Genomic DNA, 25,957 nt, shown 5'->3' with positions numbered 1-25,957 from the left:
ACAGTGGTTAAGAACCCGAGCAGTGAAAATAGAGTTATTCCCCTTTAACTGCTGACACCGTAATGTCCTTCTTGGAAAAATAAGTAGTTAATATAGACTTGTTTGCAATGTATATATTTATTATTTGATCATTTGTATCATCATTGAATAAATCATACCGAAAACGCATGGTTGTAAACTAATTTTGATGTCGTAAATTTTATACCGGAAACGTGCCCATTTGCATTAGCGGTGACTTCAAACAAAGTTTGTTCAGACTTGTTTTGTTTACAGCGGAAATTCTGTCATTTTCGTTGAAGCTCCTAATTCTATTTACTTTTTAAAAATATATCAGTGTTGCACGAAAACATGGTGAGATAATATTTCTTAATTTACAACATTTAGGTTACAACATTTACAGAAGACGTGGAAAAAGAGGCCTAAAATATGAATATTTCCGAAAGTTTTTTTTTATTTATTTATTTATTTTGTCTAGCCTAGATCTACTGTTTTACTTTTAGTTAGTTAGACCATAGATAATTATCTACAGACTACACCGAGACTACAGTACACTATGCTTACTGATATTTTTGTTTTCATTCCATTCATATGATATTTTTAATTTATTGTATTGCTCACAATGTCAGTGATCTAGGCCTATATTATTAGTTATTTGACCTGGTTTTTGTGCAAATAGATCGTATATCAATGTATTCCTAATTCAAATTGCCCTTTTGCCTTTTGACTTTCTAATCATTGCTTGCTTGGAAAGTCTGGCATTGACGTTTCAGTGCAACGGTGGCACTGGCAGTAACCCTAACCCAAAACATGTGGGCTGTTATGTACAAAAAATTAAAAGGAGAAGTGCCGTGGTTAGTGTAAAAATAGAAAAAATACTGGTGCACTGTGTAACATCCTGATCATAGACCAGGGGGAAAGCCAAAAGTCTTCAGAAAAGCGAGAGGGACTCAGAGTGTTTTCTAAAGTTCCAACTTCATTCCAAAACCGTTTTACCCCTGGCTATTGGATCCCAGAAAATTTTATCCATCTCTAACTAAGTAATAGTACAATTTCATCTCGTAAATTAAAAATAATAATAACATACTAAAAATAATAACTTTATATCAGTTACAATGTATAGAGAATCATATTTTTCTTGAGTTAATAATAAATCCATCAAATCCACCATTATTATAATTTATATCTATATTTAATAAAATAAGCATGGTGTGCTTTATGCCAAATTGGCATTTTTAATTTAGAATAGCATAGTTTTTGTTTCAAAAATACAATTTCAAAACAACTGATTTCCTGCAGTACACTAGTTTTGTCCCTTGGTTATAACATTCAAATCACATTTTGAGGGACATTTTTGACACAAAAACGTAATATGGTTTAAACATGACAATTTGGCATAAAGAACAGTACATTATCAAATACCGATATAAATCATTGTCATGCTACCCGAGATAAATGCATATTAATAATATTTTATCATAAAATTAAATCAAGTATTACATTTTTCCTGAGTTAATCAATTACACATGTAGGTGAACACATAAATTTTATATGTTATTATGAAAAACATAATTTACCAGCTAAGAAATCATCCAAGTTTAGATCAAAACAAAGTAATTAATTGTAGCCTATTTGTTTGTTTATCTGGCTTCCTATTTAAACCTTAAATACAGCTGAACTCTCACTCAGTTAATTAAATGTTATTTAACCTACAAAGCGGATCCATGAGACAGCCCAGGGTGAAACAGTTTTGTGATGAAACACCTACATAGCTATAGCCCAGTAAGCTTATAGATTTATTTTTTATTATTTGTCATGCAGAGCAATATATGACTAAAAAAAAAAAACACCGGTAGTTTTAGATCAAATGATACTTACTTTGTGTTGCAGATTAGCCTAAAAAGATTAACCTATTAACTGATTCTGCACAAATCAACTAGAAATTCTCCCCCCAAAATTTTCAACCATGAAGGGCAAAGGAACATATAGAATTAGTCCCAATGAGGAGAACAGACTGGTCAAAGAAGAGACAGAAAAAAGAAGAAAATTACGTTTAATTCAGGTATTTGATTAAATTTAATTGGGTTGTTTTTTTTAATATAAAAAAAAGAACCTTAGCTTCAGATAATAACTTATAAAGAACACTGAAATTAGAATCAATTGGTTTTATTTCTGAAAACTCACAAAAACATAAGGCTCTGATTAATCTACAAATTGAGATGTTCAATATTATTTTTAAATTGTTATCAAATAGTCCTATTTGAAGAATTAGAATATTAGAAGGTCTGAAATATTTTAGGTTCGTGAACAAGCCAAACAAAATGCAAAGACCATAAGAGAAGATGTGAGGAAAGAAAAAGAAAAGCAGTTGATAAAGTTGGCTCGAATGATTGAAGTAAGAGCTCATTCTTCATGGTCTTCTTTTACGTCGAAAGAGAACAGTAGCGCAATAAACCCCATTACATTTCTTTTTGACTCAGTCCAGTGTTTTAAATTGTGCTTAAAAACAGACATCATTATGTAAGAGCTAAATCTGCCTGCCTATTGCAGGTCTTACTTTGGACCTTAAATGTTACATTAATTAGACATTTATTAACATGACAAGACAATAATCAACTCTTGATGGACAAGCGAGGCTAAGACTCGAATGACCAGTGCGGTGGTTACAATCAATGCACACATCTCATCAAAACTACAAGCATTGATAACTTAACTCAAAATAAAGTAATTTGAATAAAATTTTCAATATCTTGCATTATCTATTATTTGAAATATAGTCAGAACGGACAAATCTTTTATCTAAATCTTACATAATGCCCCTTTAATATAGCCATACATACAAAATTATTAGAAATTCTGTTACATATTTGAGCTCAAAGTTTGTCTATTTAAAGCGTTTGATCAACATTTTAGGGATTTTTCATCATTGGTTAAATCTGTAAAAGTATATCAGTACAAAAATGGTTTGTTTCTGCTCAATATTTTCTAAGATATATGATGAATTGAATATTTTGCACCAGTCGGTATCTTCTGTAAACTCATGTTAATCTGATTTAATCCAGGCCAGGAGATCATCTACTGTTGATATTTTGGTTTTGTTTTCTTGATTAAATGTTAAATAATGAATTTGATTAAGCCATGAAAATTGGATATTGGTGTTGTGTGAAAGCTAGACAAAATTTTCTCCTTCCATCGTTCTATTAACAATTTCAAACAAATATTTTTGCAATGTAATTCAATGGATTAGAATATTTGTTTTTGTATTTTTTTCTAGGCCAAATATTTTTATGTAAGCATAATAATTGTTTTATTTTTCTAGAATGATCTTGAAAGAGATAAGATTGAAAAAATTCGCCAATTGGAAGACCAGTACCAAAATACTCTGAAAAACATAGGTCAAGGTCATAAAGAAGCTCAAGAACATGTAAGTAGAAGAGAAGCAAATGACTTTGGTATTACTGTTACAAACCAGTTTTGTGTTACTGAATCAGGTGGCTCAGTGCTTATTTTATACTAATAATTATTATATTTTGAAGCGCTTTTGAACATTTTATGAAAAGGACGCTAAATAAATTGTTGAAGATGATGATGGATGATGATGAACTTATAGATCTTGAAGAAAATGATCAATAATGCAAATAATCGATTATCATCAACAAGATTAATTCTTAAGCATTCAATTCTTAAAACTCTGTAGATTCACATCCCTGAGGGTATCCAATGGTAGCTATAATACAGTCAGGTTTTATTGATAAGACATCCCTGCCCCTCCCTTCCATCATATATTTGGTTACCTGTTATTAAATATGGTATATAATTTTAGTCTGATGGTAGTTTTGATCGATTAAAAAAGAAATTAGAAGCACAGGAACAAGCTACTAAAAGACATATGAAGGCTCTAGAGAAGATGAAGAATGAAAAACTATTAAAACAATTAAAGGAAAACAAAGGAATAATGTCAAGGTATGATTCATTGAGTACACAATATTTCATAGCATTATATCATGTGTAGCTGGGTTGTTCTGGTCTGGTACATGCTTGTTGGGTTTATTGCAGACTGGGTTGTTCTAACCTTGATTCACACTTGTGGGGTTGTTCTAGCATGGTTCCGACGTGGTTTCCCCTTGTCAGTGGTGCAGAACGGAGGGCCTGACAAGGACAGTTGTCTAGTCCTTCGGTTGAGACGAAAAACCGAGGTCCCGTGTATATATTGGAATGCACGTAAAAGATCCCCTGGCAGTTGGAATTTGATATAAGAGTAGGCGATAGTGCTGTTGCCCGGGCAAAATTTCCCTCATAGCACATTGTATGGCATATGCCCGTCTTCATTAGCCCAGGTTTGGAGCAGAACAGTAGGACGTTAAACCCCATTTCATTTCATTTCATTTCTAGCATGGTTCACGCTTGTGGGGTTTATTGCAGACTGGGTTGTTCTGGCCTGGTTCACGCTTGTTGTGTTTATTGCAGACTGGGTTGTTCTGGCCTGATTCACACTTGTTGTGTTTTTTATTGTGTTTAATCGCTACACGGCGAATGCCACTCAAGGATTATGTGTCTAAATAATTTTTTAAAAAATAGTTCCCCGGTACAAATTGTAGAAAAGTCCCTTTCAAGTACCGTAAGCAGAAACATCACTGTCTTTAAAGATTCTTGCATTGCTGATTTAACCACATGTTGCAACTACCATATATTGTGATGATTTATTTTAAATGTTCACTTAACCCCTTTTCACATCTCTATTTTTATATTTTTAAATAAAAAGGCAAGTCAGCAATGAAATAGTGGTTTTCTTAAGTGAGGGGGTGGGGCTTGGCCTTTTGGTTTAACACGTGCATGTTGGATCGGAAGGCGTGTCCTTGAGTCAAGTGGCATGGTTTCGATTCCCCACTTGTATGTGACAAGGAATAGTGCCACCTGTCCAATATCAATCGAAAAATGGTTCAGTTCTATTTAGTATGTACAAATATATGATAAATGGAAAAATTTCGCAATAATTCGGCATCCTATACAGGAGATATAAACAGTTGTTGATATTTTAAAATGATTAATTTGATTTAATTTTACTGTGAAAAATTAGATCAAAAAAATGCATATCAGTGAATTTAAGATATATGTTTTCTTTATATTTTAGAAAAGCAGCTATAGCTATAGAAAAGTATCGTGCAGCTGAAATAGCAGCATTACCTCCCCCTCCTAAAGATCCTGTTGAAGATGTCATACAGAGTAAGTTTAGCTATTCTTAATGTTTCTTAAATCTCTGGAGTAATCAGACAAAGAATCAGTTTTATGTTCTTGACTTTTCCTAGCTAATTATAATTAACAAAACATGGTGGAAAATACTAAATTACATTTCAGATTTTTCCCGGAGTGATTTATGTTAACGAGGCACTAATGTATAATTACCCGGTACTCTAATTATGTCAGTTCTTTTATTTTAGATAATTAGGCGAGTCTGACTATTATGTTGTTGGTGGGAGTGACAATACCCTACATTACTGATTTTAATTAACTATACAATTTATGTTATAGGTAATAAACCAGTATTGATGACTGATATGAATGCTTTTTCTGCTACACATTATCATATGCCTGAGTATGCTGTTATTAAAGCTAATCAACAAGAACAGGTCAGTTCATTCATAACAATGGCTACTAAATTTTGTTTGTTTAAAACACACATCAGTTACCATAAAGAAAATCTTAGTGACTATCTGTGCAGTAAATAATCTATGTTTAAAACATTTAAAGATACATTCCCGTGTACAAACTGGGTGATATAGTGGTATATATGGACTAAAAACATATTCAAACTAATTAATTTGTCATAATTTTGCTTCAAATCCTTCTCAAACATTATAATTGCGAAGGAATGCCCTGCTTTAAAAATTCGATCAAACCAGGTCATGTTTACGTCACATGACTTACCTCTCTTGGAAGTCAGAGGAGAATTCATTGCATACATAAGACGATGTTATCTTTTAATCGCTTACTATTTATTACAAATATCGAATCCTAATTAAATTTGCGGATTATCCACTACCCGCGTCTTTTTCCGTCATTTTTATCTCAGAAAGTGTTGTATGTCTAAATCTTCATATAGTTTATCAACTTGTACATCAAGCGCTCAATGTTCACGTGTGACCTTTGACATCACACGTGCAGAAATTCCTAATCGTCAGGCTGTCGATTAGGGGAAGCCTTACATTTTTGTCCTGTATACGCTCCATGAGTGTTTTTCGGGGAATCCAGTATTTTTCTAGTAAGATTGGATATCTCTACTTCCATATATACCAAAATTACCATACTTTTATTGAAAATAGCCACCCGATAAATACTTTTCTGGGAACCCATCTTTAACTTTCAAGAATTATAAAATTGAGCGTAATTTGACCGATGGAATCTTAAAGCAAAGTAATACTTTTATTGGAAATAGCCACCCGACAAATACTTTTCTGGGAACCCATCTTTTACTTTCAAGAATTATAAAATTGAGCGTAATTTGACCGATGGAATCTTAAAACAAAGTAATACTTTTATTGGAAATAGCCACCCGACAAATACTTTTCTGGGAACCCATATTTTTCGCTTATGGAGTTTATGATGTCGAGAATAAAAATGGGGCTCCTATTCCTAGAATTTCTACGATGTTGAAAGCACAGCTATGGCACAATCTGTTAAGATTTTCATCGATTTAGTAAATTTAGGAATTTTCATTTAACTGTCCCCAGAGATCTCGAAGGGGGTTATGTATAGTCTTGAAGGTTAGCAACACTTTCAAACCCCAAACACAATCTTACAAGATTCATTTCTTGTTACTATGGTACACCAAGTTTAACTTTTGATTTTCTTTCTTTAGAAAAATGCCAAGTTAGATGCTGAAGATGAAGATTTTAGAATACAAGAGAATGTAAAAGAACGAGAACGAATGGCAGCAGAACAAACAGCTAGAGCTAAAATACGAGGCACAAGTGCTCTTAAAAAAGAACATTTGAAACATGTAGGTTTTGAATTTCTATTAGAATGCAGTCTTTTATTATGTATTTATGCTAAATTTACTAAACTGATTTGATTATTATACTTCTTCTTCACAACTTGAACCTGATAAGGAGCCACCGTAGAAAGTTCCACATGATTTTACAGCATGTTTTCACCTTCTTAATAACAATAATAATAATAATATATTTATAAAGCGCTGAATATCCAACAAACTGGTTGCTCAAGAGCGTTATCTACATAAGATATCTTTAAAAGATGAAAATTACCATAACACGATAACATTTAAACACATTGAAGGAGTATGAACAGATTAAATGTCCGAACTGGTAAAATTACCATAAACAAAATAGTTATTGACACTAAGGGTAAACAGATTTAAAGAGTTCAGTCTTAAGAGATTTCTTAAAAGATGTCATGTTTTTAGAGCCTTTAGTCTTTTTTGATAGCCTATTCCATAATGTTAGTGGTGCAGGACAAGAGGGCCTGACAAGGAACAGTTTCTAGTTGTTTAGATGGGACAAAAAACTAATGCCCTGTGTACATGTTCGTCTTCATGCAAAGGAACTCTTACTAGTCAGAAATCAATGGGTACTAAACTACATTTTTTTCTGAATCTCATAAACCCTGTACAGTTTATATCAAATGAGATTTTATTTTAGGAATATGATGCATTGGTAGAAGATCTGAGTTTACTACAGAGAGCTGATAGAAAAAGACGACAAGATATAGTAGCTAATTTACCTGTAAGTTGTACATAGTCTTTAACTATTAAAGCGACAACATACCAGAATAACAGTTATATATAGAATTTAATTATTCAAATTAGTCATTTGTATAAACACAGTCTTTAGTAGCATTGTCTAGAGCAGGAGTTCCCATCATGTGCATTTATTCTGTTCAGTTAGATTTCCCATATTATGGAATTAGGACTTAGCCGACTTTTCACATAAATCTTTGATAAGATGGGATCTCTTTATATAAAAACTTAAATTATTAAACAAAATATGTAATTTTATAACATCATACAATTCCCACCCCTGCTTATTCTGATCATTAACATGGTACATCAACCTATGGAAAGATAATCCCCATTCCTATTAATGTGACTCTGATATTCATTTTCAGAATAACAACTATGTGGTTCTGAATTTTACATGGGCCTATATCATTTGCCCTTATGATGACCTTTAGTCTGGTTTTTTTTCTTCAGAAACAAGTTTTTATTCCTCCTGCCAGACGGATTGTAGAAAAAGACCAGAAACAAAGAAATATGGAGAAAGATTTTGAAGACTTGTATATGGATGGTAATGGTATGTAAGATGGGAAATGAATTTTTTAGAATTTATTTTGAAGGGTGAAACTTTGAAATGGGATAAATATTATCATTAGTGTGGTCAAATGTGTTAGGGATGTAACTACATTCATTGTTACCTTGTGCTAGAACTATACAGGGTCTAATCTACTTGTACAATAAGTACCTACACAAAACACTATTCTATGATATACAACTACTGTTTATTACTGAGTTTATCATTTGCTTTAAAGACTAGAGAATCCAGGTTGAAATGTTGCTCAGTAATAAACAGTAATTGTTTCCTGTGTATTTCCTGTTCAATTTCTAAATTCTGTTGAAACAATTTGATCAATGAGGTGCAACTGTTAACACTTGACTGTTCGACTATTAAATTGCCTAACCCTTGTGTACAGAGGCCACCAGCAGCTTGAAAAAAAAAATGTCAGTCACAAGATTTGTTGTTTAGATATGTCACGATTCTACTCACACTACCTCAGTTTTAGGGACTGATTAAACTCTGACAGTAATCGGAGCATATGGGATGGACCATCAAGCATCCCCAGTATGTTCTGTGTTCTAAGACATTGATATATGAATCATAATGTGACGCTTTGGGGCTACAGGAAAGTTACGTAAACCATGCTTTTTTTTATAAATAGAAAGATGTAAAGATGATTTATTGATATCTATGGAACCAGAACCAGCTACACCCACAGCTTCAGATGTACTTGATTTATCTGTTCACAACACACCTGTACGCATACCTACTGTATCACAGACTGGTCAGATATCACAAAATACAACTAATACTGCCCAGAGTGAAGGAGAATCAGTAGATAATGGAAAGAGAGGTATGATAATAATGGGGAAAATCCACCATAATATGTCACTTTAACCTCTGGATTGCCAAAAAATTGTTATGATGTCACACTCTGTGTTTAATGTTAATTTTACTCAAACAGTTTTTAAAAAATCTACTTTTGACCTCAAATATGGGTTAAATGTTATGACCAACTTTTAACATTCCCATTGGTCGTCCGGATGTTAATAACCCCATAGAAGTACATACTAGTTGCAACAGAGACTCTTAATGTAAGTTTAACAAACAATTAACATGATGGTTATAGTAAATAAGTTACATAAAGATATGTTGAATAGTTCTATGAGATCTGCTCCAAAAACAAAATCAGTTCACACAGAGCACATTTAAATATTCCATAATGTAGAAATCATAACCACTCCATGTTAAATACCACTTGTCATCCCTTCAGTAAAGTTATTTAAAAAGCAGAATCCTGCTTCTCTGCAAAACGACTTTCAGGTTCAAAAGATCTTGGTTTGCATTATGCAGATAACTTATTATTCAAAGAAATCCACAATCTTGGCCCAGGTGACCTTCTAAATCTGTTATCCATTTATCTAACATCTTGTACTTTAAGATCTGTTGATCAACTGCTGTTGACTGTTCGGCCCATTGAACCGTTTTAAGTCATGGTTTAAGATTAAATACTAGGCCAAGATGTAGCAATCTAGAAGAGTTTTATAAAAAGTTCTGCTTGAAAAAAAACCTCTTTAACGTCTGTGTGCTTTTTCTTTTCTACAGAAACTGTATTAAAGAAATTATTGAATCGTATAAAAGAACAGAAAGACGCGCACACATCCAGATCTAAACTAGAGACCTCCCATTTAGATGTACCATCAACTCATACAAAACAGAAGAAAATAAAACCTAAGAAAACGTTTTCTACTAAAGTTAAAGAATATGATGTTGAACAATATCAACAGATGTGGGAAGGTAAATTTTGTATTTATCTCTTTTGAAGAAAGCCAGTGAAAAATAAAATTTATTCACCTGTCTGTTCCATCAAGCGTGATCATCTTTCTGTCACTCTGTTTGAAACATAATAACTATGCTACTAAGTCCATCAGCTAGTAAAGAATTAATTAACATTTCATGTACGTACAAAGTTTGAGGTTTGGAATTAATAAATAGGTGTTTAGGACCCACAGTAACGTATTTGAAGACACCACTTCCACTTTGGGGGGTGGGCACTGTTCACATTAATACCAAAATTGGTTTTATCACACATCTCGAGTACATCCATGAACTTATCTAGTGGCAGTCAATTCTTTTTACAAACTGTCAGATATGCTCTGACAGTCTCATATAACAACTTTTGGTCTTCGAAGGAATTATCAGTGAGCAGAAATTTGTCCATGAATCTGTTATCGCTCATTACTTCAGTCAGTTATATAGAAGGATAATTCATGTTTTCCTTTTGCTTTCGTCACTTCCGTTTCTTCAAATCATTGTTACACATCTATCATAGCAATGATCTCTGTTAAAATTATATTTAAAACATGTTTAATTGTCCTTAAAGAATGAGAATATGTTAATTTTCTTTATTGAAATTTTGTTTTATAGAAGTGACGTCTCTCTCTGAATATTCCATGTCAAATAAAAATGAAGCAGATAAAAAAGATAGAGAAAATGGAACAAAATGGCATCAGCTAGAAGAAAACTCTCCTTCTGTATCACCTTCCCCATCTCCAGTAAGACCATCACCATGTGATAAACCAACCATTCACAAGGTAATAATCACAACATAACAGAATGGAAGGTGTTGGCCAAGAAAGATCCTTCAGATGTTCCAGCTAGCTTTGCCTTTGTCACTGCAGGATGGAGAAGCTGGCCAGGAAAAGGGTCTAGTCATTTTGATGGGAAGAAAAGACAAGGTCTGCATGTGTGGTCATTGGTCCACACATAAAAGAACTCCTGGCAGTTAGAATGTGATGAAGAATAGGGAGAAAAGCTTCTGCCCACCAAACTGCTCTCATAGCACACTGCATGGCTATGCCCCTTTTCATCAGCTAGGTTGATGCAGAAAAGCTATACACTATTCCCCATTTTATTTATTAATGTTCATGAATGATGTGAGATGACATCAGAGAATCAGAACACTTATTGGACAAGAGTTCAGTTGATCTGATGGACTAGATTGCAAACAAATTAGCTTATTTACAACACTTTCCACACAAGAATAACTATATCCCATGAATTTATGGACCATGTACAGATTATTAGTTGCTTGCTTTATTTTAATCTAATACAATATATATTTTAGTCTCCAGTACCTGTTAAAAAAGACGTGGAAGAAAAATCTATTGAAAATGAACTTCAGTTTCAAGAACTATTAGAAAGAATTCAAAAAATAGAGTAAGTGTGATCTGAATGTGTTATACTCAAATAGTATATCTGTGAATCAAGTGCTTCCACTGTTGACTGATAAATTTTCATAATTTTACTATTCTGATTTCCACTTGTCAGTGCTGTTGGACTGAGGGCCTTGCTGAGGAATTGTGTCTAAAAGTTTTGATGGGACACAAAAAAAAAGTCACACATATGCTTTTGGTGGCACTTTAAGGAACTCCTCATAGTTTGAAATTGAAATAAGAGTAGGCCATGGAATTACTGTCCAGGTTCGGCCAGACCTGTCTTCATGTTGATGCTGAATTGTGAAACGTTAAACTGATTTCATTTCTATACCTTTCCTGCAGATTTCTCTTGCAATTGACCAATGCGCCAATATGCAATGTAAGCAGTTTGAATTTTTTTATTTTATTTTTTTATAAAGGTTTAATTTTTATTATTTTAGGGAGCAGAAGTTAATGCTAGAGGAAAAAATCAAACTGCAAGAGGAAGAAAAAAAATTGCGAGAGGTACAGACAAAGATGGTGACAGAACAGTTATTGACAAGAAATGTACCAATACAGCTTTCACAACCAGTAGCTCCAGTCTCCCAAACCCATGGTCCAACCTTTGCTCCCCGAATTCCAGATCATACATTTGGAACAGTTGGCCATCAGAGTTATCCTGTTCAGCACTATCCTGCCCAAATCATGATGGCACCACAAGGAGATTCTTACCCACATTCAAAGCCCCAAATGTCATATCAGCCGCAACTGACAAATGAATTTCAGACTCATTCCATGGGTTCATCAGTGGGCCAGTTTGTAGCATCCAAACCACCATCAAGTGTTTATCCTAGTCAACAAACAATTATAGGTCAGCAAGTTTACCCCCAAGGTCCAACTCCCATCCACCCTCACACTTATTCAGTTGGAGCTACACCACTGCCTTTATCTATGTCTCAGCTATCATATTCCACAGGACACCGGCCAGTCATTCCACCTGCTAGTAATTTTGATTATTCTGGACGAGGTGCAGTGCTGTTCCAACCCTATTCTAATTATGCCCCACCTCCACCAATAGACTCTAATATTGGAAGTCGGCAGATGGATCAGTTGAGGAAAGTTAGAGAATATCAAAATAAGTTACTAGAAACAAATGAAAAACGTAAGGAGTTACTAGCTAAGTCCAGAGAAGATCTTAAAAAGAGAAGAGAAGAACTAAATGAGAAGGTGAGTCAAGATCATCAACAGCAAAAAGAATCCGAGAAGCCAGTGCAATTTGATAAAAATGATAAAAGTGCTCCAAGTAATAAGCTAGAATCCATCCGAAAATCCTTGCCTTTTGACGAAGAAGATTCTTTTTTGGGAATTCAAATTGGGAAAGATGAAGATTTAGAATCAGAGGCAGGGGATGCTTTAGCATCCTGTTCAGAAAGAGGTAGTCCGCAGCTAGACAATACAAATCGTTCAGTGGTAAGTTCAGGACCAGGTTCTTCATTAATAGCTCTTGCAGAAGAAAGACAGAAATTCTGTGAAACACGCCAACAAGAATTGAAGAACCAGCTGGAAGAAATACAGAAGCAGAAAAATGACATCATGCAGAAATATCACCAGGGTCAAGAAAAAATTCAAGAACAGCGTTTCAGTTTTCATTCTAAAGTCATTGAACCAAAAAGCAAAGAAGTAGCTTCTACATCTAAGGTAAAAGGTGCTTCCAAACAGAAATCTCCTCCCAAAGAAACGATTCAGTTGGAAAATCAGGTGAAAGCAAAGCTTAGACAAATGACTGACCAATTACGAAAGGTGAATACTGAACCAGTTTGTCATGAATCTAGTAACCAAAGACAGTCCACAGCTAATATGTCTATTGAGGAAGGGGATTTGTCCCAAAATGACTCAAGATCCAAACGATTAACCTGGGCTGAGCTCCTGCAAGCTGAAACTGAGAAAGAGGCCCTACAACAACCACCTCCTGTAACCAGAGGTTATTTCTTGGTGGACAATCATGATCACCATCAACTCAGCACCATTGAAGAAGTAGCTACTCCACTCTCTCAGCAGAAAGCATCTCCTGGTCAAAAATCTATTTCAGGAACCTCATCCAGTCTACCAGCAGCCAAAAGAGCATTGGAGTTCAGTAGCAAAAGCCATGTAAGAGGTAGTGGAACATCTCATTTGAACAATAGTCAGATATCTGGTATTGGTGGTAGACTTTCAGATCAGTTGAGTCATCTATCAACACCAGCTTCCAGATTGGATTCTTTGGAATCGGGAGAGCTTGGTTACCAAACAAATTCTGAAGGTCGGTCTTCTTCCTTGACGCGAGTTACTGAAAGAACAATGGATAGTGATAGCAATGTGCTGAGTGAAGGACCTTTGTCTTTCCTGTTAGATCAGCAACGCCTTTCTGTATACAGAGATTCGAGAATCACCCCTGGCAGTCTAGATCCACATGATTTTATGACACCAGCTTTGTCTCGCTATGAAAACCAATCCGCTTATCCTTCTATTAATACAAAACAGGTTGAATCTGTTTTAAGTGAAGCCAAGCAATATAATGAAGAACTCATGAACCGAATTAGAGAACATACCAAGCAGGCTTTTGATGGTACAAATCAAACCAGTTCTATATCCATGTCCTTAGAAGAATTAAGTATGGGAACCGAATCTGATTCTCCTGAAACCTTAGAAGAATATAGTATACCTGGTTGAATAATAGATATAAATATTTATTTTAGCTTCCAAGAACATTGTTTACATGGTTTTTTATGCATTGTTTAGTGTGTCTATACTTTTGAGCTTAAAGAAGATTATCTATCAGTCTCTTCTACATGAACAAAAAGGTAGATATATAATGATGACAGCTACTAGAATCAACTTTTAAAAACTTTCTAGCTGTCTGCTTTCAAACACATAACGACAATGGTGGAACCACAAGCTGCAATTGTCAATTGAAACTAAAGAAATTTGCTATATACATCACAATTTTTAAGCTACTCGAGTAACACATTCTTTAATTAAGGATATAACTTGAATGGGGACACCTCATTTTTGTAAAAGTTGATTTGAGTAGCTGTCATTATTATCTGTCTTATGATAAAATATTCAGTGTTTGAAGTAATCAACGAACTTCTATTTGTCTGACTTTGCTCTAACATCTAACTTTATTGGTTCAGTATTTAGATTTGATTTAGTGGGGTTTTTTGTTTCTTTTTTTGATTAGGGCCCTTTAGAATAATTATTTTCTTATAGAGATCTCCCAAAACTACAGTACAAGGGGAGGCACCTGGACTTCGAAGAAATTCAAAAATTATTGTATGTTCTTTTCATTCAGTGTTGGGTCATATCCAAATTCCATGAACTAATTATCACCTTTCTGATCCGTGTTATGAGCCTAAAGCTATCGAATCCAATCTAGATTTTGACTAACCTGGTATCCATTTGGGAATTTTTGAAAAACATTTTGCGCTCCCCCCCCCCCCCAAAAAAAAAACAAAACAAAAGAAACACACAAACTTCTGGTAAATGGTTCCCCACCACTCAACGTACTGTGAATCTAACTGTACATATAAATAACTTATTGAAAAGTGTATAATTCTATTTAATGTGCAAACTTGATAACAGTTTTAATATATAGGAATAGACATTAATAAAATATGTGTGTGTATGGGATGAGTGAGATGGAATGATATACACTGTGTGTGAAAATAAGCATTAAATTATATAATTCTAATGATTCCGTGTAAATATAGGTAGAATTGTGTTGAATCATGCTATGGAGTATATGCATTATAAATAAAATATATGATTTTAGAGGGTGGTCTTAAATGTGTGGATATTACCATATCAGTGTTAACAGGGCAACACAACAGAATACCAGTTATTCATATTAGATAAATGGGGTATAACCTCCATCACGCCGGAAAATCATGATGGAACTTTCTAGGCCAACACCTGTGTCAAACACAGAACCTCAAGCTTAGTAAGTCAGCGCCTTACAGAGCCACATTACAGAGCCACATCGGCTTCCCAATCGGCTAATTAAGACTGGCATACGCCATGTCTATTATGCAGGAAATTGTGTTCGGCAGTGAAGTTTCCACCTATACCCTTCATCGAATTCCAACTGTCAATGGTTATTTTACGTGAACACCAATGAGTACATGGGACTTCGCGGTTTCGTGTCATTCGAACTACTAGACTGACGAACTATGGGACCTCGACGTTCCGAACTACAAGACTGAAAAATTATCTCGAACTCGGGACATCTTGGTTAGTGAGCCATCGTGGTGTCCATATATTTTCTAGCGGAATGAGGACAAAAACTATTATTTAAGTCATAGAACAAAAATATATGTACTACATGTATAATCTTTTATGGAATCGGATGTAAAATCGGGGGAATACCAGCTCAGACGTTACAAGTTTATATATCGGAAGATTTAATCTAGATTAAAATCATAAACGCTATCAACAACAACCAAACATTTAGCTTTATGTCTCATTTTAGTGATTTTTAAAAAAAAAAATCAGACACCTTTAGTGTTATGTTGGATTTACACCATTTCTTCCATCTTTCCAGCCCTTCGGGGTTCTCTTGATTTAAAGTAATGTATTTATTGATGAAAAGAAATAGGCTAATACCAATGTTGTTGAATGTGTTGTTGCTTGGCCGCAACAATCACTGATAAGGATGACATCAATGCGACTTAATGAGCCACAAATACTAACTTTTGTCATCCGACAAATTAAATTCTAAAATATTTTGTTTATGTATTAGAAAAATAAATGAAGACGTTTGAAGTATTTGTAGGTCAAAATTATTTCATATATTAGTGTAAATGGGTATTAAAATGAGTAAAAGGCGCCATTCTGCTCGAATCAGTTACGTCTTGTGTAAACAAAGCACGCGCCATTGAGCCAATGATTGACGCCGCGTAATATGACGTCATGTGTTGAAGGCAGTCATCTTTTACAGAGGTATTAGAAGACTTCCATAATAATCTGTGAAACAGATTGGCGCTCCGTATGGTATCCTCAACGCTCACTTTATTACATAAAATACGTTAGCTTTATTACATAAAGCATATTTATATTTTATATTGGTCAAGATTTTATATTTCTTATAATCATATTAATATGTATTTCGTATCTCCTCTACTGATTATTATGCATTGCGTATAATAGGCTATATCACTCACGCACACTGTAATACATAGACCAGCACCCGTATTAAATGTCGGTTGTTCTCAAAAGTATTCTTTTCCTTTAGTTTGTAGACGCTCCAGTGCCAAGATCACGTATTGTTATATATATATACGCTCGTATATATTATTGCTGTTGGACAAGGGTTCTCGTTGTGCATTATCGGAAGACACTTCTGGTCTATATAAAATTCCCAAGGAGCAACGAATTTAATCAAGGCGTTCTGGTTGTAAGGAAAGATAGAAAATCGGAAAACAAAACCCGATCCCACATGGAAGAAAGGGGGTTCAGAACTATTCCATTTATATTAATGGGGCAAAATGTCCAAGACCAAAATAAAGTCTTTGATATTATCGATGGGGTGAATCCAACTTTCCACCAATCTGATTAAAATACAGATCTATATTTCGTTTCGTTTTTTGAACTATAAAAACGCAACGAAATAGGATCTGTGTTTTAATCAGATTGCCTTTCCACCAGGCTATATTGTACTAGTATAGGCAGTAAATAATTTCTTCCTGACCGGAATAATTATTTCTCATGTGTTAAAGTATACAAAGTTTACCCCTATTAATTATTGATCAGTAAGCCGGATGATCGGGCGGCTAAAACATATATACTTAGTAACTCGTAATGATATTAATGGTATCACAGAGTACATTAAGCCCACATCGTTTCATTATTGACAATTTCATTATAAAAACCATTACAACGCTAATTTTCTCTTTAACTTAATTCCGGACCACACCCTCGAGAATCAATAGTTTGTAACTCGTAGCAAGGTCTTCATAAAATACAAAAAGTCCTGTTTTCCTGCCCGAATCTATATATTGATACTAAAATCACCGAGCGTTGCATAGAAATTACAATAATTGTGGAATTGGGCGTAAGAAATTCCAGATTAATACATCTTGATTGTAAATCAATCATATCAGTTACATAATTACCATAATTGACGATAAAGAAAGTTCCTAAAAAATCTCATGGGTTTTATGTTCTTTGGTCGAATATTTTAATATAGCCCATGCTCCATATTAAATAACCATCCACTTAAAATCACCATCGTGGAACAGTAATAAGAGGAAGCTTGACAGCATCTAAATTGAAGGCAGATAAAAGCTGATTTGGATTAGAATTTAGAAGCTTGAAATCAAAGTGCGGGTTGGGTGTCAATACCTCGATGCCAGTAAATACAAATTATAATTTTAATGATTACAAAGGTATAAAAGATCGCAGTGTAAAATAACTAGAAACTGATGTAAACTTCAAATAGCCATATTTATTCTGAATTGCTGTGTGTCGGTGTGGGATCAGATGCACTTTCTATGGTGCCCGATCTATGGTGATTGTCAAAAAAGGAACCAATAACATGTCCTAGTTGCGTTACGGGGACGTTAAACCCGGTGCCCAAATACACGGCCGAAATGAACTCTATCTCCTCCACTGTTTTTTCAATACTTTTAATTATCAGCGTTAAATATTATTATGTTGAATGAAATTACTTCTGGTTTCCAAATCATTTACTTATCTGCTTTTAAACAAAAAACTATTCACCATTGAAGTCGAGTTTGACAGTTGATTTAACTGAATGTGTTAGGTCCTGTAATGTAAGTATAATTTACTCTGTCTGGTATTCAGTAGATAACGTCCAAAGTCATCTTTAACACTGCTAATGTTTCGAAACCCAACACAAGACTGTCAAACGTATTTAAAAGAATCAAGATTGGGTTGTCAAAGAATGGCGAATAGATAACACCCGGGACTTCTTTTTGTTTAAAGAAAACATACATCCTATACAATAATCGAATAACAATAAAGAACGAATACGTGTATTTTTCATTCGAAACTATAGCTTCTTGTATATACAAGCTTCATGAGCAAATTCATCCTTCCAATCGGAGCCGAGATGGAATTATTTCTATTGACTGTCTTCCTTATCGACAATACTCCAAATTGCATATCTTTGGGAGATTGCAGAGAAATGTCGATTGAATAACAGCAATTATATTGATGAAACGGCCTGCTTTCCAATGACCAGGGCCCCAATACATAAATTTACATATTTTTTAGAAAAAATATAATAAAGTTTTCATGGACCAGAATTATGGTTGTTTTGTTAAGAATATGACATTGCACATTGCAAATTGGACGGTTAATGAAAAAAATGTTGTTCGTATGTACCATTTAGGTTAGATCTAGCAATAAATACATGAAATGTCTGCTGGGAATGATCATTTTTGATCCATGTGCAGATCCAAGGCGGGGGTATAGGGGACAATGAACACAATCGACCATAATTTTATTGCTGTCATTTGTGGCAATTCATGGTTTGTTTAATGTCAATGAGCTGATATTGCTCTTTAACACTGCTTCAAGGCAAGCAAAGTTTGATCATTTGGACGAATTCTGGTGTGATGACACTTAGGGGTGCAGAACCCGAAATGCTCGAAAAAAAAATTGCGTTTATAGACAGTGCCCCCCCCCCCCCGCGTTTTCCGGCTATTTCCGCCAGTGAACAAAGCAACTTCAAAGTGGTATAATATATCCTTATTAAGGTGGCTGACTCGAATTCCAATCAATCGGTTACAGTCCACGAAGACGGGACTGTTGGGAGCAAATTTGACTGTCGCAAACGGGATTTCCTGCTATTCCAGTCTGTGAAAACAACAAATTCAACGTGGTTCAATGTAGCCTACCTGGCTGACCCAAATTCCAATCAACCAATCAATTGTCGCGGGATATGGGGGCCTGAAAATTTAACCACCACAAATGCGTTTTCTGCTATTCTAGCCCGTGAAAGCAACTCCAAAAGTGTCCAATGGTTTTGTAACTGAAAACCTCCTCTGAATACCACCCATCCATTCAGACTGTTGCAGCTGCATTCACAAATAATAATCGATACCCGAAAAAAGTGACTCCAAAGACAAAATGTTTTAATCCATCGTCATCTCAGTACAAATTCGTGGTATTCAATTAAAATTAGTGTTTTATTAGCGCAGAACCCGAAATGCCGGAAAAAATTTCGGGTTTACCGACAGCGACGCCGGTCTTCTTCGAGAGGTGAAGAAGCGGAGCTGACCTTGTATGGACCCCCCAAGAAAATTTTGGAATATTTGACGGCCGCAAACGCGTTTTCCTGCTATTCCAACACGTAAAATTAGTGTTTTATTAGTTTTCGGGCACTTTATTTTGCCATGTAGATGAAATAAATGTTTTTTTATCACTTTACCCGTCTGCCCGAAAAGTCAGATTGCCTGAAAGTTAGGGGGGCAGCTGCCCCCCTGCCCCCTGGCTCGTACGCCTATGCTTCGGGCTTTGGAATCGAGCAGTCTTTAGCGAGTTTGGTTGTCAAAGGATCTAACAGTGGTTCTGGGTATTGATTCAAACTGTCTGGAATGAATTTAAATAGGATGCTTACCGTCCAAATGTTATGCACCAATGGGGATAATGACGACAGACAGCGGGATTTCCGCCTACCCTTCATCGAATTCCAACCATCAACGTACACGAAACCTCGGATTTTCGTCCTATTCGACCGATTAGACCCTGTCCATTGCCAGGTCCTATGTCCTGCACCATTGACAGTTATACACCATGCTGAAAACTCCTGAATAACTAGCACCACGTTTATACCGTCATCTTACCGCTTTAAAGACGGATATTATACACGAGCTGTGGCATTGCAAATCAGATAACGGAGTCAAAGATTCTATAACTTTTATATTACACCAGATAATGGAAACGACTATTTCATCATATAGCCAATGAAAACCCAGACGATTCAAATCATTGATAAGCATCATCAGGATCTGGTTTATAAGATAATATATTTGAAAAGAAATCGAAAGTGACAACTAAGTACATATCATATTCTATTCTTATTCTTAAAGTGGCATACCAGAAGATGAAAACAAAGTACACGTTGAACACGACATCCCGCGCCGTTAAACATCAGTACAGATTAGTGCGGATTAAGTCGTGCAGAATTTGATTTTTTCCGAAAATCCCACTTCGTTACTCTAAATGCAAGATGAAAGTCTCGCTTGAGTTTTCAGAAAATCTCATAAACCGATCGAGATATCTTTATGAAAATTAGTACACAAAAATGAAATAAAATGGGGTTCAACGTTCTACTGTTCTGCACCGACTGGGCTAATGAAGACAGACATACGCCATACAGTGGACTATGAAGGTAATTTTTTCCCGAACAGCGGCACTACGGCCTACTCTTATTCCGAATTCCAACTTTCAAGGGTTATTTTACGTGCACGCCAATGTGTACGTGGGACCTCGGTTTTTCGCCCCATTACAACTACTATGTTGTCCCTTATACCAGGCCTTTATCCTACACCATTGACAGGTGTGTGTGGAGGGGGGGCATACCGGAAAATCGCGATGAATTTCTCGGCCAACACCGTGAGAGAAAACACCAGACCTCCAGGTTAGCGAGTCAACGGCTTACTCACTGAGTTACCACAGCTCCCAAACTTTGTACACATATCAAGCTTTTATAGTAGTTGTGTCTTTTGCTAATTAGAAAATGCTCGGGTTCAATATTTTTTGTATTTCCATGGAAACAAATCTGACTTGAAATATTGAGGGAAGCGGACGTTAAACCCCACTAACGAACGATGACGACTAATTTTCCCTAACCAGCACAGGAGATTTTAGTTAACGAGTTTACTTTAACTAATGATTAGTTTATTGTTCCTGGTTGGTGCCACAATTTAAACTGTGTTTATGTCATCGTAAAATAAGAGGTGAAATAATAGGCTACTATGCTTCACGTTTGTTGCAGGAAACGAAATGCTGTTGATTTTGAACAAGATAATGTGCATGAATGATGAATAACGATCTGACAACATGTAGTTTTCATCACGTTATTTTCTAGAATGTGGTCCCCCGGGATGTGTTCAATAACTTACTATGTAAATTAAAATGTCAAGACTGGTTGATTTCTGCAGCTGAATGAATTTGAACTCTGAATAAAAATATCATAGGTCGAGAAAGATAACTTGATGTGATCCGGTCATTGACAAAAAAATAAAACAAAACAAAAAAATAAATGAAAAGACATAAAAAACAACCTCTCCAAAAACCGGGACATGGCTTGGTGGGAACAGAATAACTTGCAGAAATTTTCCGGGACTGAAACTATCTACTCTAGAGTGACACTAGAAACTGTTTATTACATTGATTTTAAATGTTTTAAATTTTAATCCATTTCTCAGAAATTTCGATTCCAGAAAAAATCATGAAACAAATAATGATCCACAAATAGTGGCTTAATAAGCACAATTTGTTACACGTTACATTTAGAACAATTTGTGACATTCTTATTTCCGTTTCATAATGTTTGTGAAGTATTGTCCGTAGTTTAGTTTTGATTTTGATTTGATAAGTGGAAACACCTATCATTCAGGTAAATAGATATAAGAATAGACTGCAGAACCCCGAGTGCAACCAGCCAAATATATCTATTCTAGCTTTTTGAAGCTTCATATATACAAATATAGTCTACATTTTACGTTTTTATATAATATAAGATAAGATATATTGATTGTGCGACAGTGATATATTTAAACGGTTTTTAAAAGCGAACAAAAATTGTTACCTCTAGAGGATCCAAAAGCTAAAAATGTGATTTTTCGTACAATCGGGGGCCATAATCCAGAAAGTTATGATCTGATATGTACGAATATCCAAAGGAACTGAGAACTTTGGGATGTAAACATATACTTTATGTTCCACCAAAATCGGACAAGAATTGTGTTCTCCCTCTGAGAAAATTTTGAGAATGTGAGTCAATATCCTGGCTTTTCACGTCATTGCTGGGAGCAAATTCTTGTGAACGAGAGGCTCAGAAATGGGAGTCAATGGGACAGAATCGTGATTGCCTGTCAATTTCCACAGAAAATTTGTACAGTCTTTTGCCCCACGCACTAATGGTAGGGTACTATTAACTGGGCGGTTCACCATAACCATGAATGTGATTGTGATGAGATAGTATAAGACATGGAGAGTTGAGGCAGAATAATGCTATAATATAATCGAGCGACGTTGGCGCGAAGAAATTTCAGATAACAACTTATAATATGTAACCAAATTATCCTTTTAATTTTTTTTGGAGAGAGAGAGAGAAATGGGGTTTAACGTCCACTCGACACAAACAAGGTCATTTCGGGACTAACATATGGTTTAATTATATTTCAATAATTCGCTTGAGCATAGGGGTCTTTAGCAGTGGGAGGAAACCGGAGAACCCGGAGAAAACCCACGAGGTTGAATTTTTTTTTTTTTTTTTTTTTGAACTGGGCCTAAATTTTATTGCATTTGAACAAGACGATAAGAAATGGGTCATAATCTCGAGGCCTGTTTTGCGAGAGTTGACAGAATATTTGCACAGTCTGTCGCCCCACGACCCACTCACTAGTGCTACTGTACTACTAACTGGGCGATTCACTATAAACGTGATAGTGATGAGTGAGTATATAAGACCATAGATCAGGAGTGAAAGACTGATGATATAATGGAATCGAATGCCGTAGACGCGAAAATATTTCAGACAGCTGCGTATTTATGTAATTTCAGATAATATGTAATTTGGAACTGGGTCTGAGGGGACTTTGTCTTACGAGAGCGCTTACTTGGTCTCTTGCGGGTGGAGCCCCCCCTCCCCTCCCCGAGTCGCAACAGTAGGGCGTTAATCAGAACAGTAGGACGGTAAACACAGCAAAAAAAAAAACAAAAAAAAAACGTTAGTACGATTTTAAAATCAGAGAGGCACTTTAATCAAATCATTCTAGAAAACGATTAAATGGATCGAAGCAATTTTTTGGTGAACAGTATGTTGACACATTAGTGATTAATTCATCACAATTCCAAGACATTATGAGAAGGTTTAGAGTCTGTACACAGTCTATACATCAGTATCTGGTGTGTCCACCGCGAATGTCAATAACAGCAACGCAGCGTCTGTAAATGGAGTGGACCAGACGATTGATGAACGCAATTGGCAACTGGAACCACACTCTCAGAAAAACCTGGCGCAATCCATCGGCTGTGTTTGGTTTCGGTATGATGTTATTAAGTCTCCTCTGAATTTCTTCCCAAAAAAGATGTTCAATCGGGTATAAGTCCAGTGCATAACGTTGACACCGTTCTGCTGTAGAAAGTCCCGAGTAACTCTGGCGGTGTGGGCACGGGCGTTGTCATGCTGGAAAACGTTGTTTCGATGACGTGCGAAATGTGGTATGACGTGGGGTTTGCTGAGAGCTTGATCGATGTAGCGCACTGCTGTGATGCCGCCTCCTCTCCCTGGACCAAGATTTTGGAACACCACAGGTCCCACTCTCTGGTTCAGGCCGATTCCACCCCAAACCATTATGCTTAGACCTCCCAATGAGTCTCATTCCAGGACACATTGGTCAGAATAACGCTGGCCACGTTGACGCCATATTCTGGTCCTGCCATCTGCAGTTGATACGCAATACCGACTCTCATACTACGATGTGAACAGAACAGTTCTCCATTGCCTGTGTCGCCAGTTCTGGTGTTGTTGGGCAACCTGTAGACGTTCACGTCGATGGCGAGGGGTGAGGATCGGTCCACGGTGAGGTCTACGGCAATGGATGTTCTCTCTGGTGAGACTTCGGCGCACTGTCGGTACTGATGGATCTTCCGTGTATTCTCACTGTCTGACGTGCTGTCTCAGATGCCTGTGTGAAGGAATTCTGCACGTGCTGTCGCACAACATGGCGGTCTTGTAGCCTTGTGGTAACCCTTGGTCTACCAGTTCAGGGGCGATCACCCGTTGTGTTGGTGGCCCGGAAGTGATTGGTAACGGATTGGGCAGTGTGGCCAGTGTGGAGTCTTCCAAGCGCCTGCATGGTTCTTCGACTGAGCTGTCGTGAGCCGTAGCATGTTACTGACGTTGTAGTGTGAATGATTCAACCAGGTATGGGGTGCATTTTATAGACCTGGTCCCGGTGAACAGCACGTGCAGCATGAGTTTCATGAAAATCATGGAGAACACATTACCATCTCAGAAGTCAGGTTGCGTTTTTGAGAACATTTCCTGGGTTCAATTCTGTGTTTGGGAAGGAACCTTCTTGCTCAGGTAAAGTTGGGGATGTGGTCACAAATATACAATAAACACATTTGGCAAGTTTTATGCGATGCGTCTATTAAGAGTAACATACTGGCCTGACGTTTCTTTTGCTGCTTAGTATAGATGATAGATCGAGAAGAGCGACAGTATGACGCAACCAAGTGAATCACGTGAACCCATATTATAACGGTATTCTTATTTCGCATTTTATTATTTTATAGCCTATCGTAAACCGTGTGGATTTTTATAATACCGTAATTGAATGGCTGATTTAGTATAAAAGTGTTTACCTGCTGAAAATGTAGGTGATATTTAAGATCATTTAGGCAGAGGAAAAAATTACTGACTGGCATTGCTTTCATTACAAGGTAGCCTATTGCTTGCTGTGACCATAAATAATGACAATATGGTGTCTGGCCAAATTCTTTTAATTGCTCTACACATTTGCACCGGTTTTCTTTGCCTTTCTTTTCAAATTGACTGAACAAATCAAAGACATGAACCTTTTCAAACTTACGAGGCCTAAAAAGCAACTAAATCATAGTTTTTAAGATTTTATATTTCAAACTACTATTAGCCTGGGTAGGCTATTGCAGAAAAGTGTGTGGTCAAATTCAATTTCATTTCATTTTATTAAATTGCTCGCCAGACTTAGCAGCAGATGTGCATATGTTTTATTAATTGCCTGGTATATTTAGATAATACTACTGATTACATGTCCTGGCAAGGCAAGGTGAAAAAACTCCAGTCATTCAGATGCTACAAAGAACCATGGTCTACCCATGTAGTCTACAGATGGGTGTGCATGTAATTTGTAAAGTAACCCTTGACAGTTGAAATTCATTGAAAGAGTAAGTGAAAAAGCTGCTGTCAGGGTAAAAGCACACAGCATGGTGTGGTTTGTGTACTAGGACTCATAAAACTCATTTCATTCATTGTTATGTGATGAATAGAGAAAGAGAGAGATGTGGGGTTTAACGTCCACTTGACACAAACTAGGCCATTTCGGGACTAACATATGGTTCAATTTTATTTCCATATTCGCTTGGGCGTAGGGGTCTTTAGCAGTGGGAGGAAACCGGAGGACCCGGAGAAAACACACGAGGTTGGACAGGCGACCCTACTCCTTGTTACGTACAACTGGGGAATCAAACCCCCCCCCA

The 25,957-nt window shown here is 36.0% G+C and overlaps 1 protein-coding gene and 1 long non-coding RNA gene across 3 annotated transcripts in view; both read left to right on the top strand.

Moving 5' to 3' along the window:
* The first annotated feature begins 216 nt into the window (after nucleotides 1–216).
* Nucleotides 217–14,986, top strand: LOC126830291 (centrosomal protein of 295 kDa). Of its 2 annotated transcripts, none has more exons than XM_050560651.2 (15): nucleotides 217–351; nucleotides 1,888–2,059; nucleotides 2,297–2,392; nucleotides 3,317–3,421; nucleotides 3,821–3,960; nucleotides 5,129–5,220; nucleotides 5,527–5,624; nucleotides 6,854–6,994; nucleotides 7,653–7,736; nucleotides 8,204–8,303; nucleotides 8,947–9,138; nucleotides 9,891–10,082; nucleotides 10,713–10,879; nucleotides 11,413–11,504; nucleotides 11,944–14,986. In XM_050560651.2, the coding sequence occupies exons 2-15, from the start codon at nucleotides 1,964–1,966 to the stop codon at nucleotides 14,189–14,191; spliced, it is 3,843 nt and encodes a 1,280-aa protein (XP_050416608.1). In that variant the 5' UTR covers nucleotides 217–351; nucleotides 1,888–1,963; the 3' UTR covers nucleotides 14,192–14,986. The 2 variants fall into 2 exon arrangements, with proteins under 2 accessions (XP_050416608.1, XP_050416609.1); XM_050560652.2 differs by having other exon boundaries at nucleotides 219–351; nucleotides 1,893–2,059.
* Nucleotides 14,987–24,535: 9,549 nt separating this feature from the next.
* LOC126830311 (uncharacterized) overlaps nucleotides 24,536–25,957 on the top strand; it is a 64,246-nt gene continuing 62,824 nt past the window's right edge. The window contains exon 1 of the long non-coding RNA XR_007683794.1: nucleotides 24,536–24,803. This is a non-coding gene — a long non-coding RNA (uncharacterized LOC126830311). The remainder of the gene's footprint in view (nucleotides 24,804–25,957) is intronic.

The sequence above is a fragment of the Patella vulgata genome, chromosome 8 (assembly GCF_932274485.2).
Source record: "Patella vulgata chromosome 8, xgPatVulg1.2, whole genome shotgun sequence".
In the NCBI taxonomy this organism is placed as follows: domain Eukaryota; kingdom Metazoa; phylum Mollusca; class Gastropoda; family Patellidae; genus Patella; species Patella vulgata.
The sequence above is the reverse complement of the archived record's forward strand: the minus strand, read 5'-3'. Positions and strand labels throughout refer to the sequence as shown.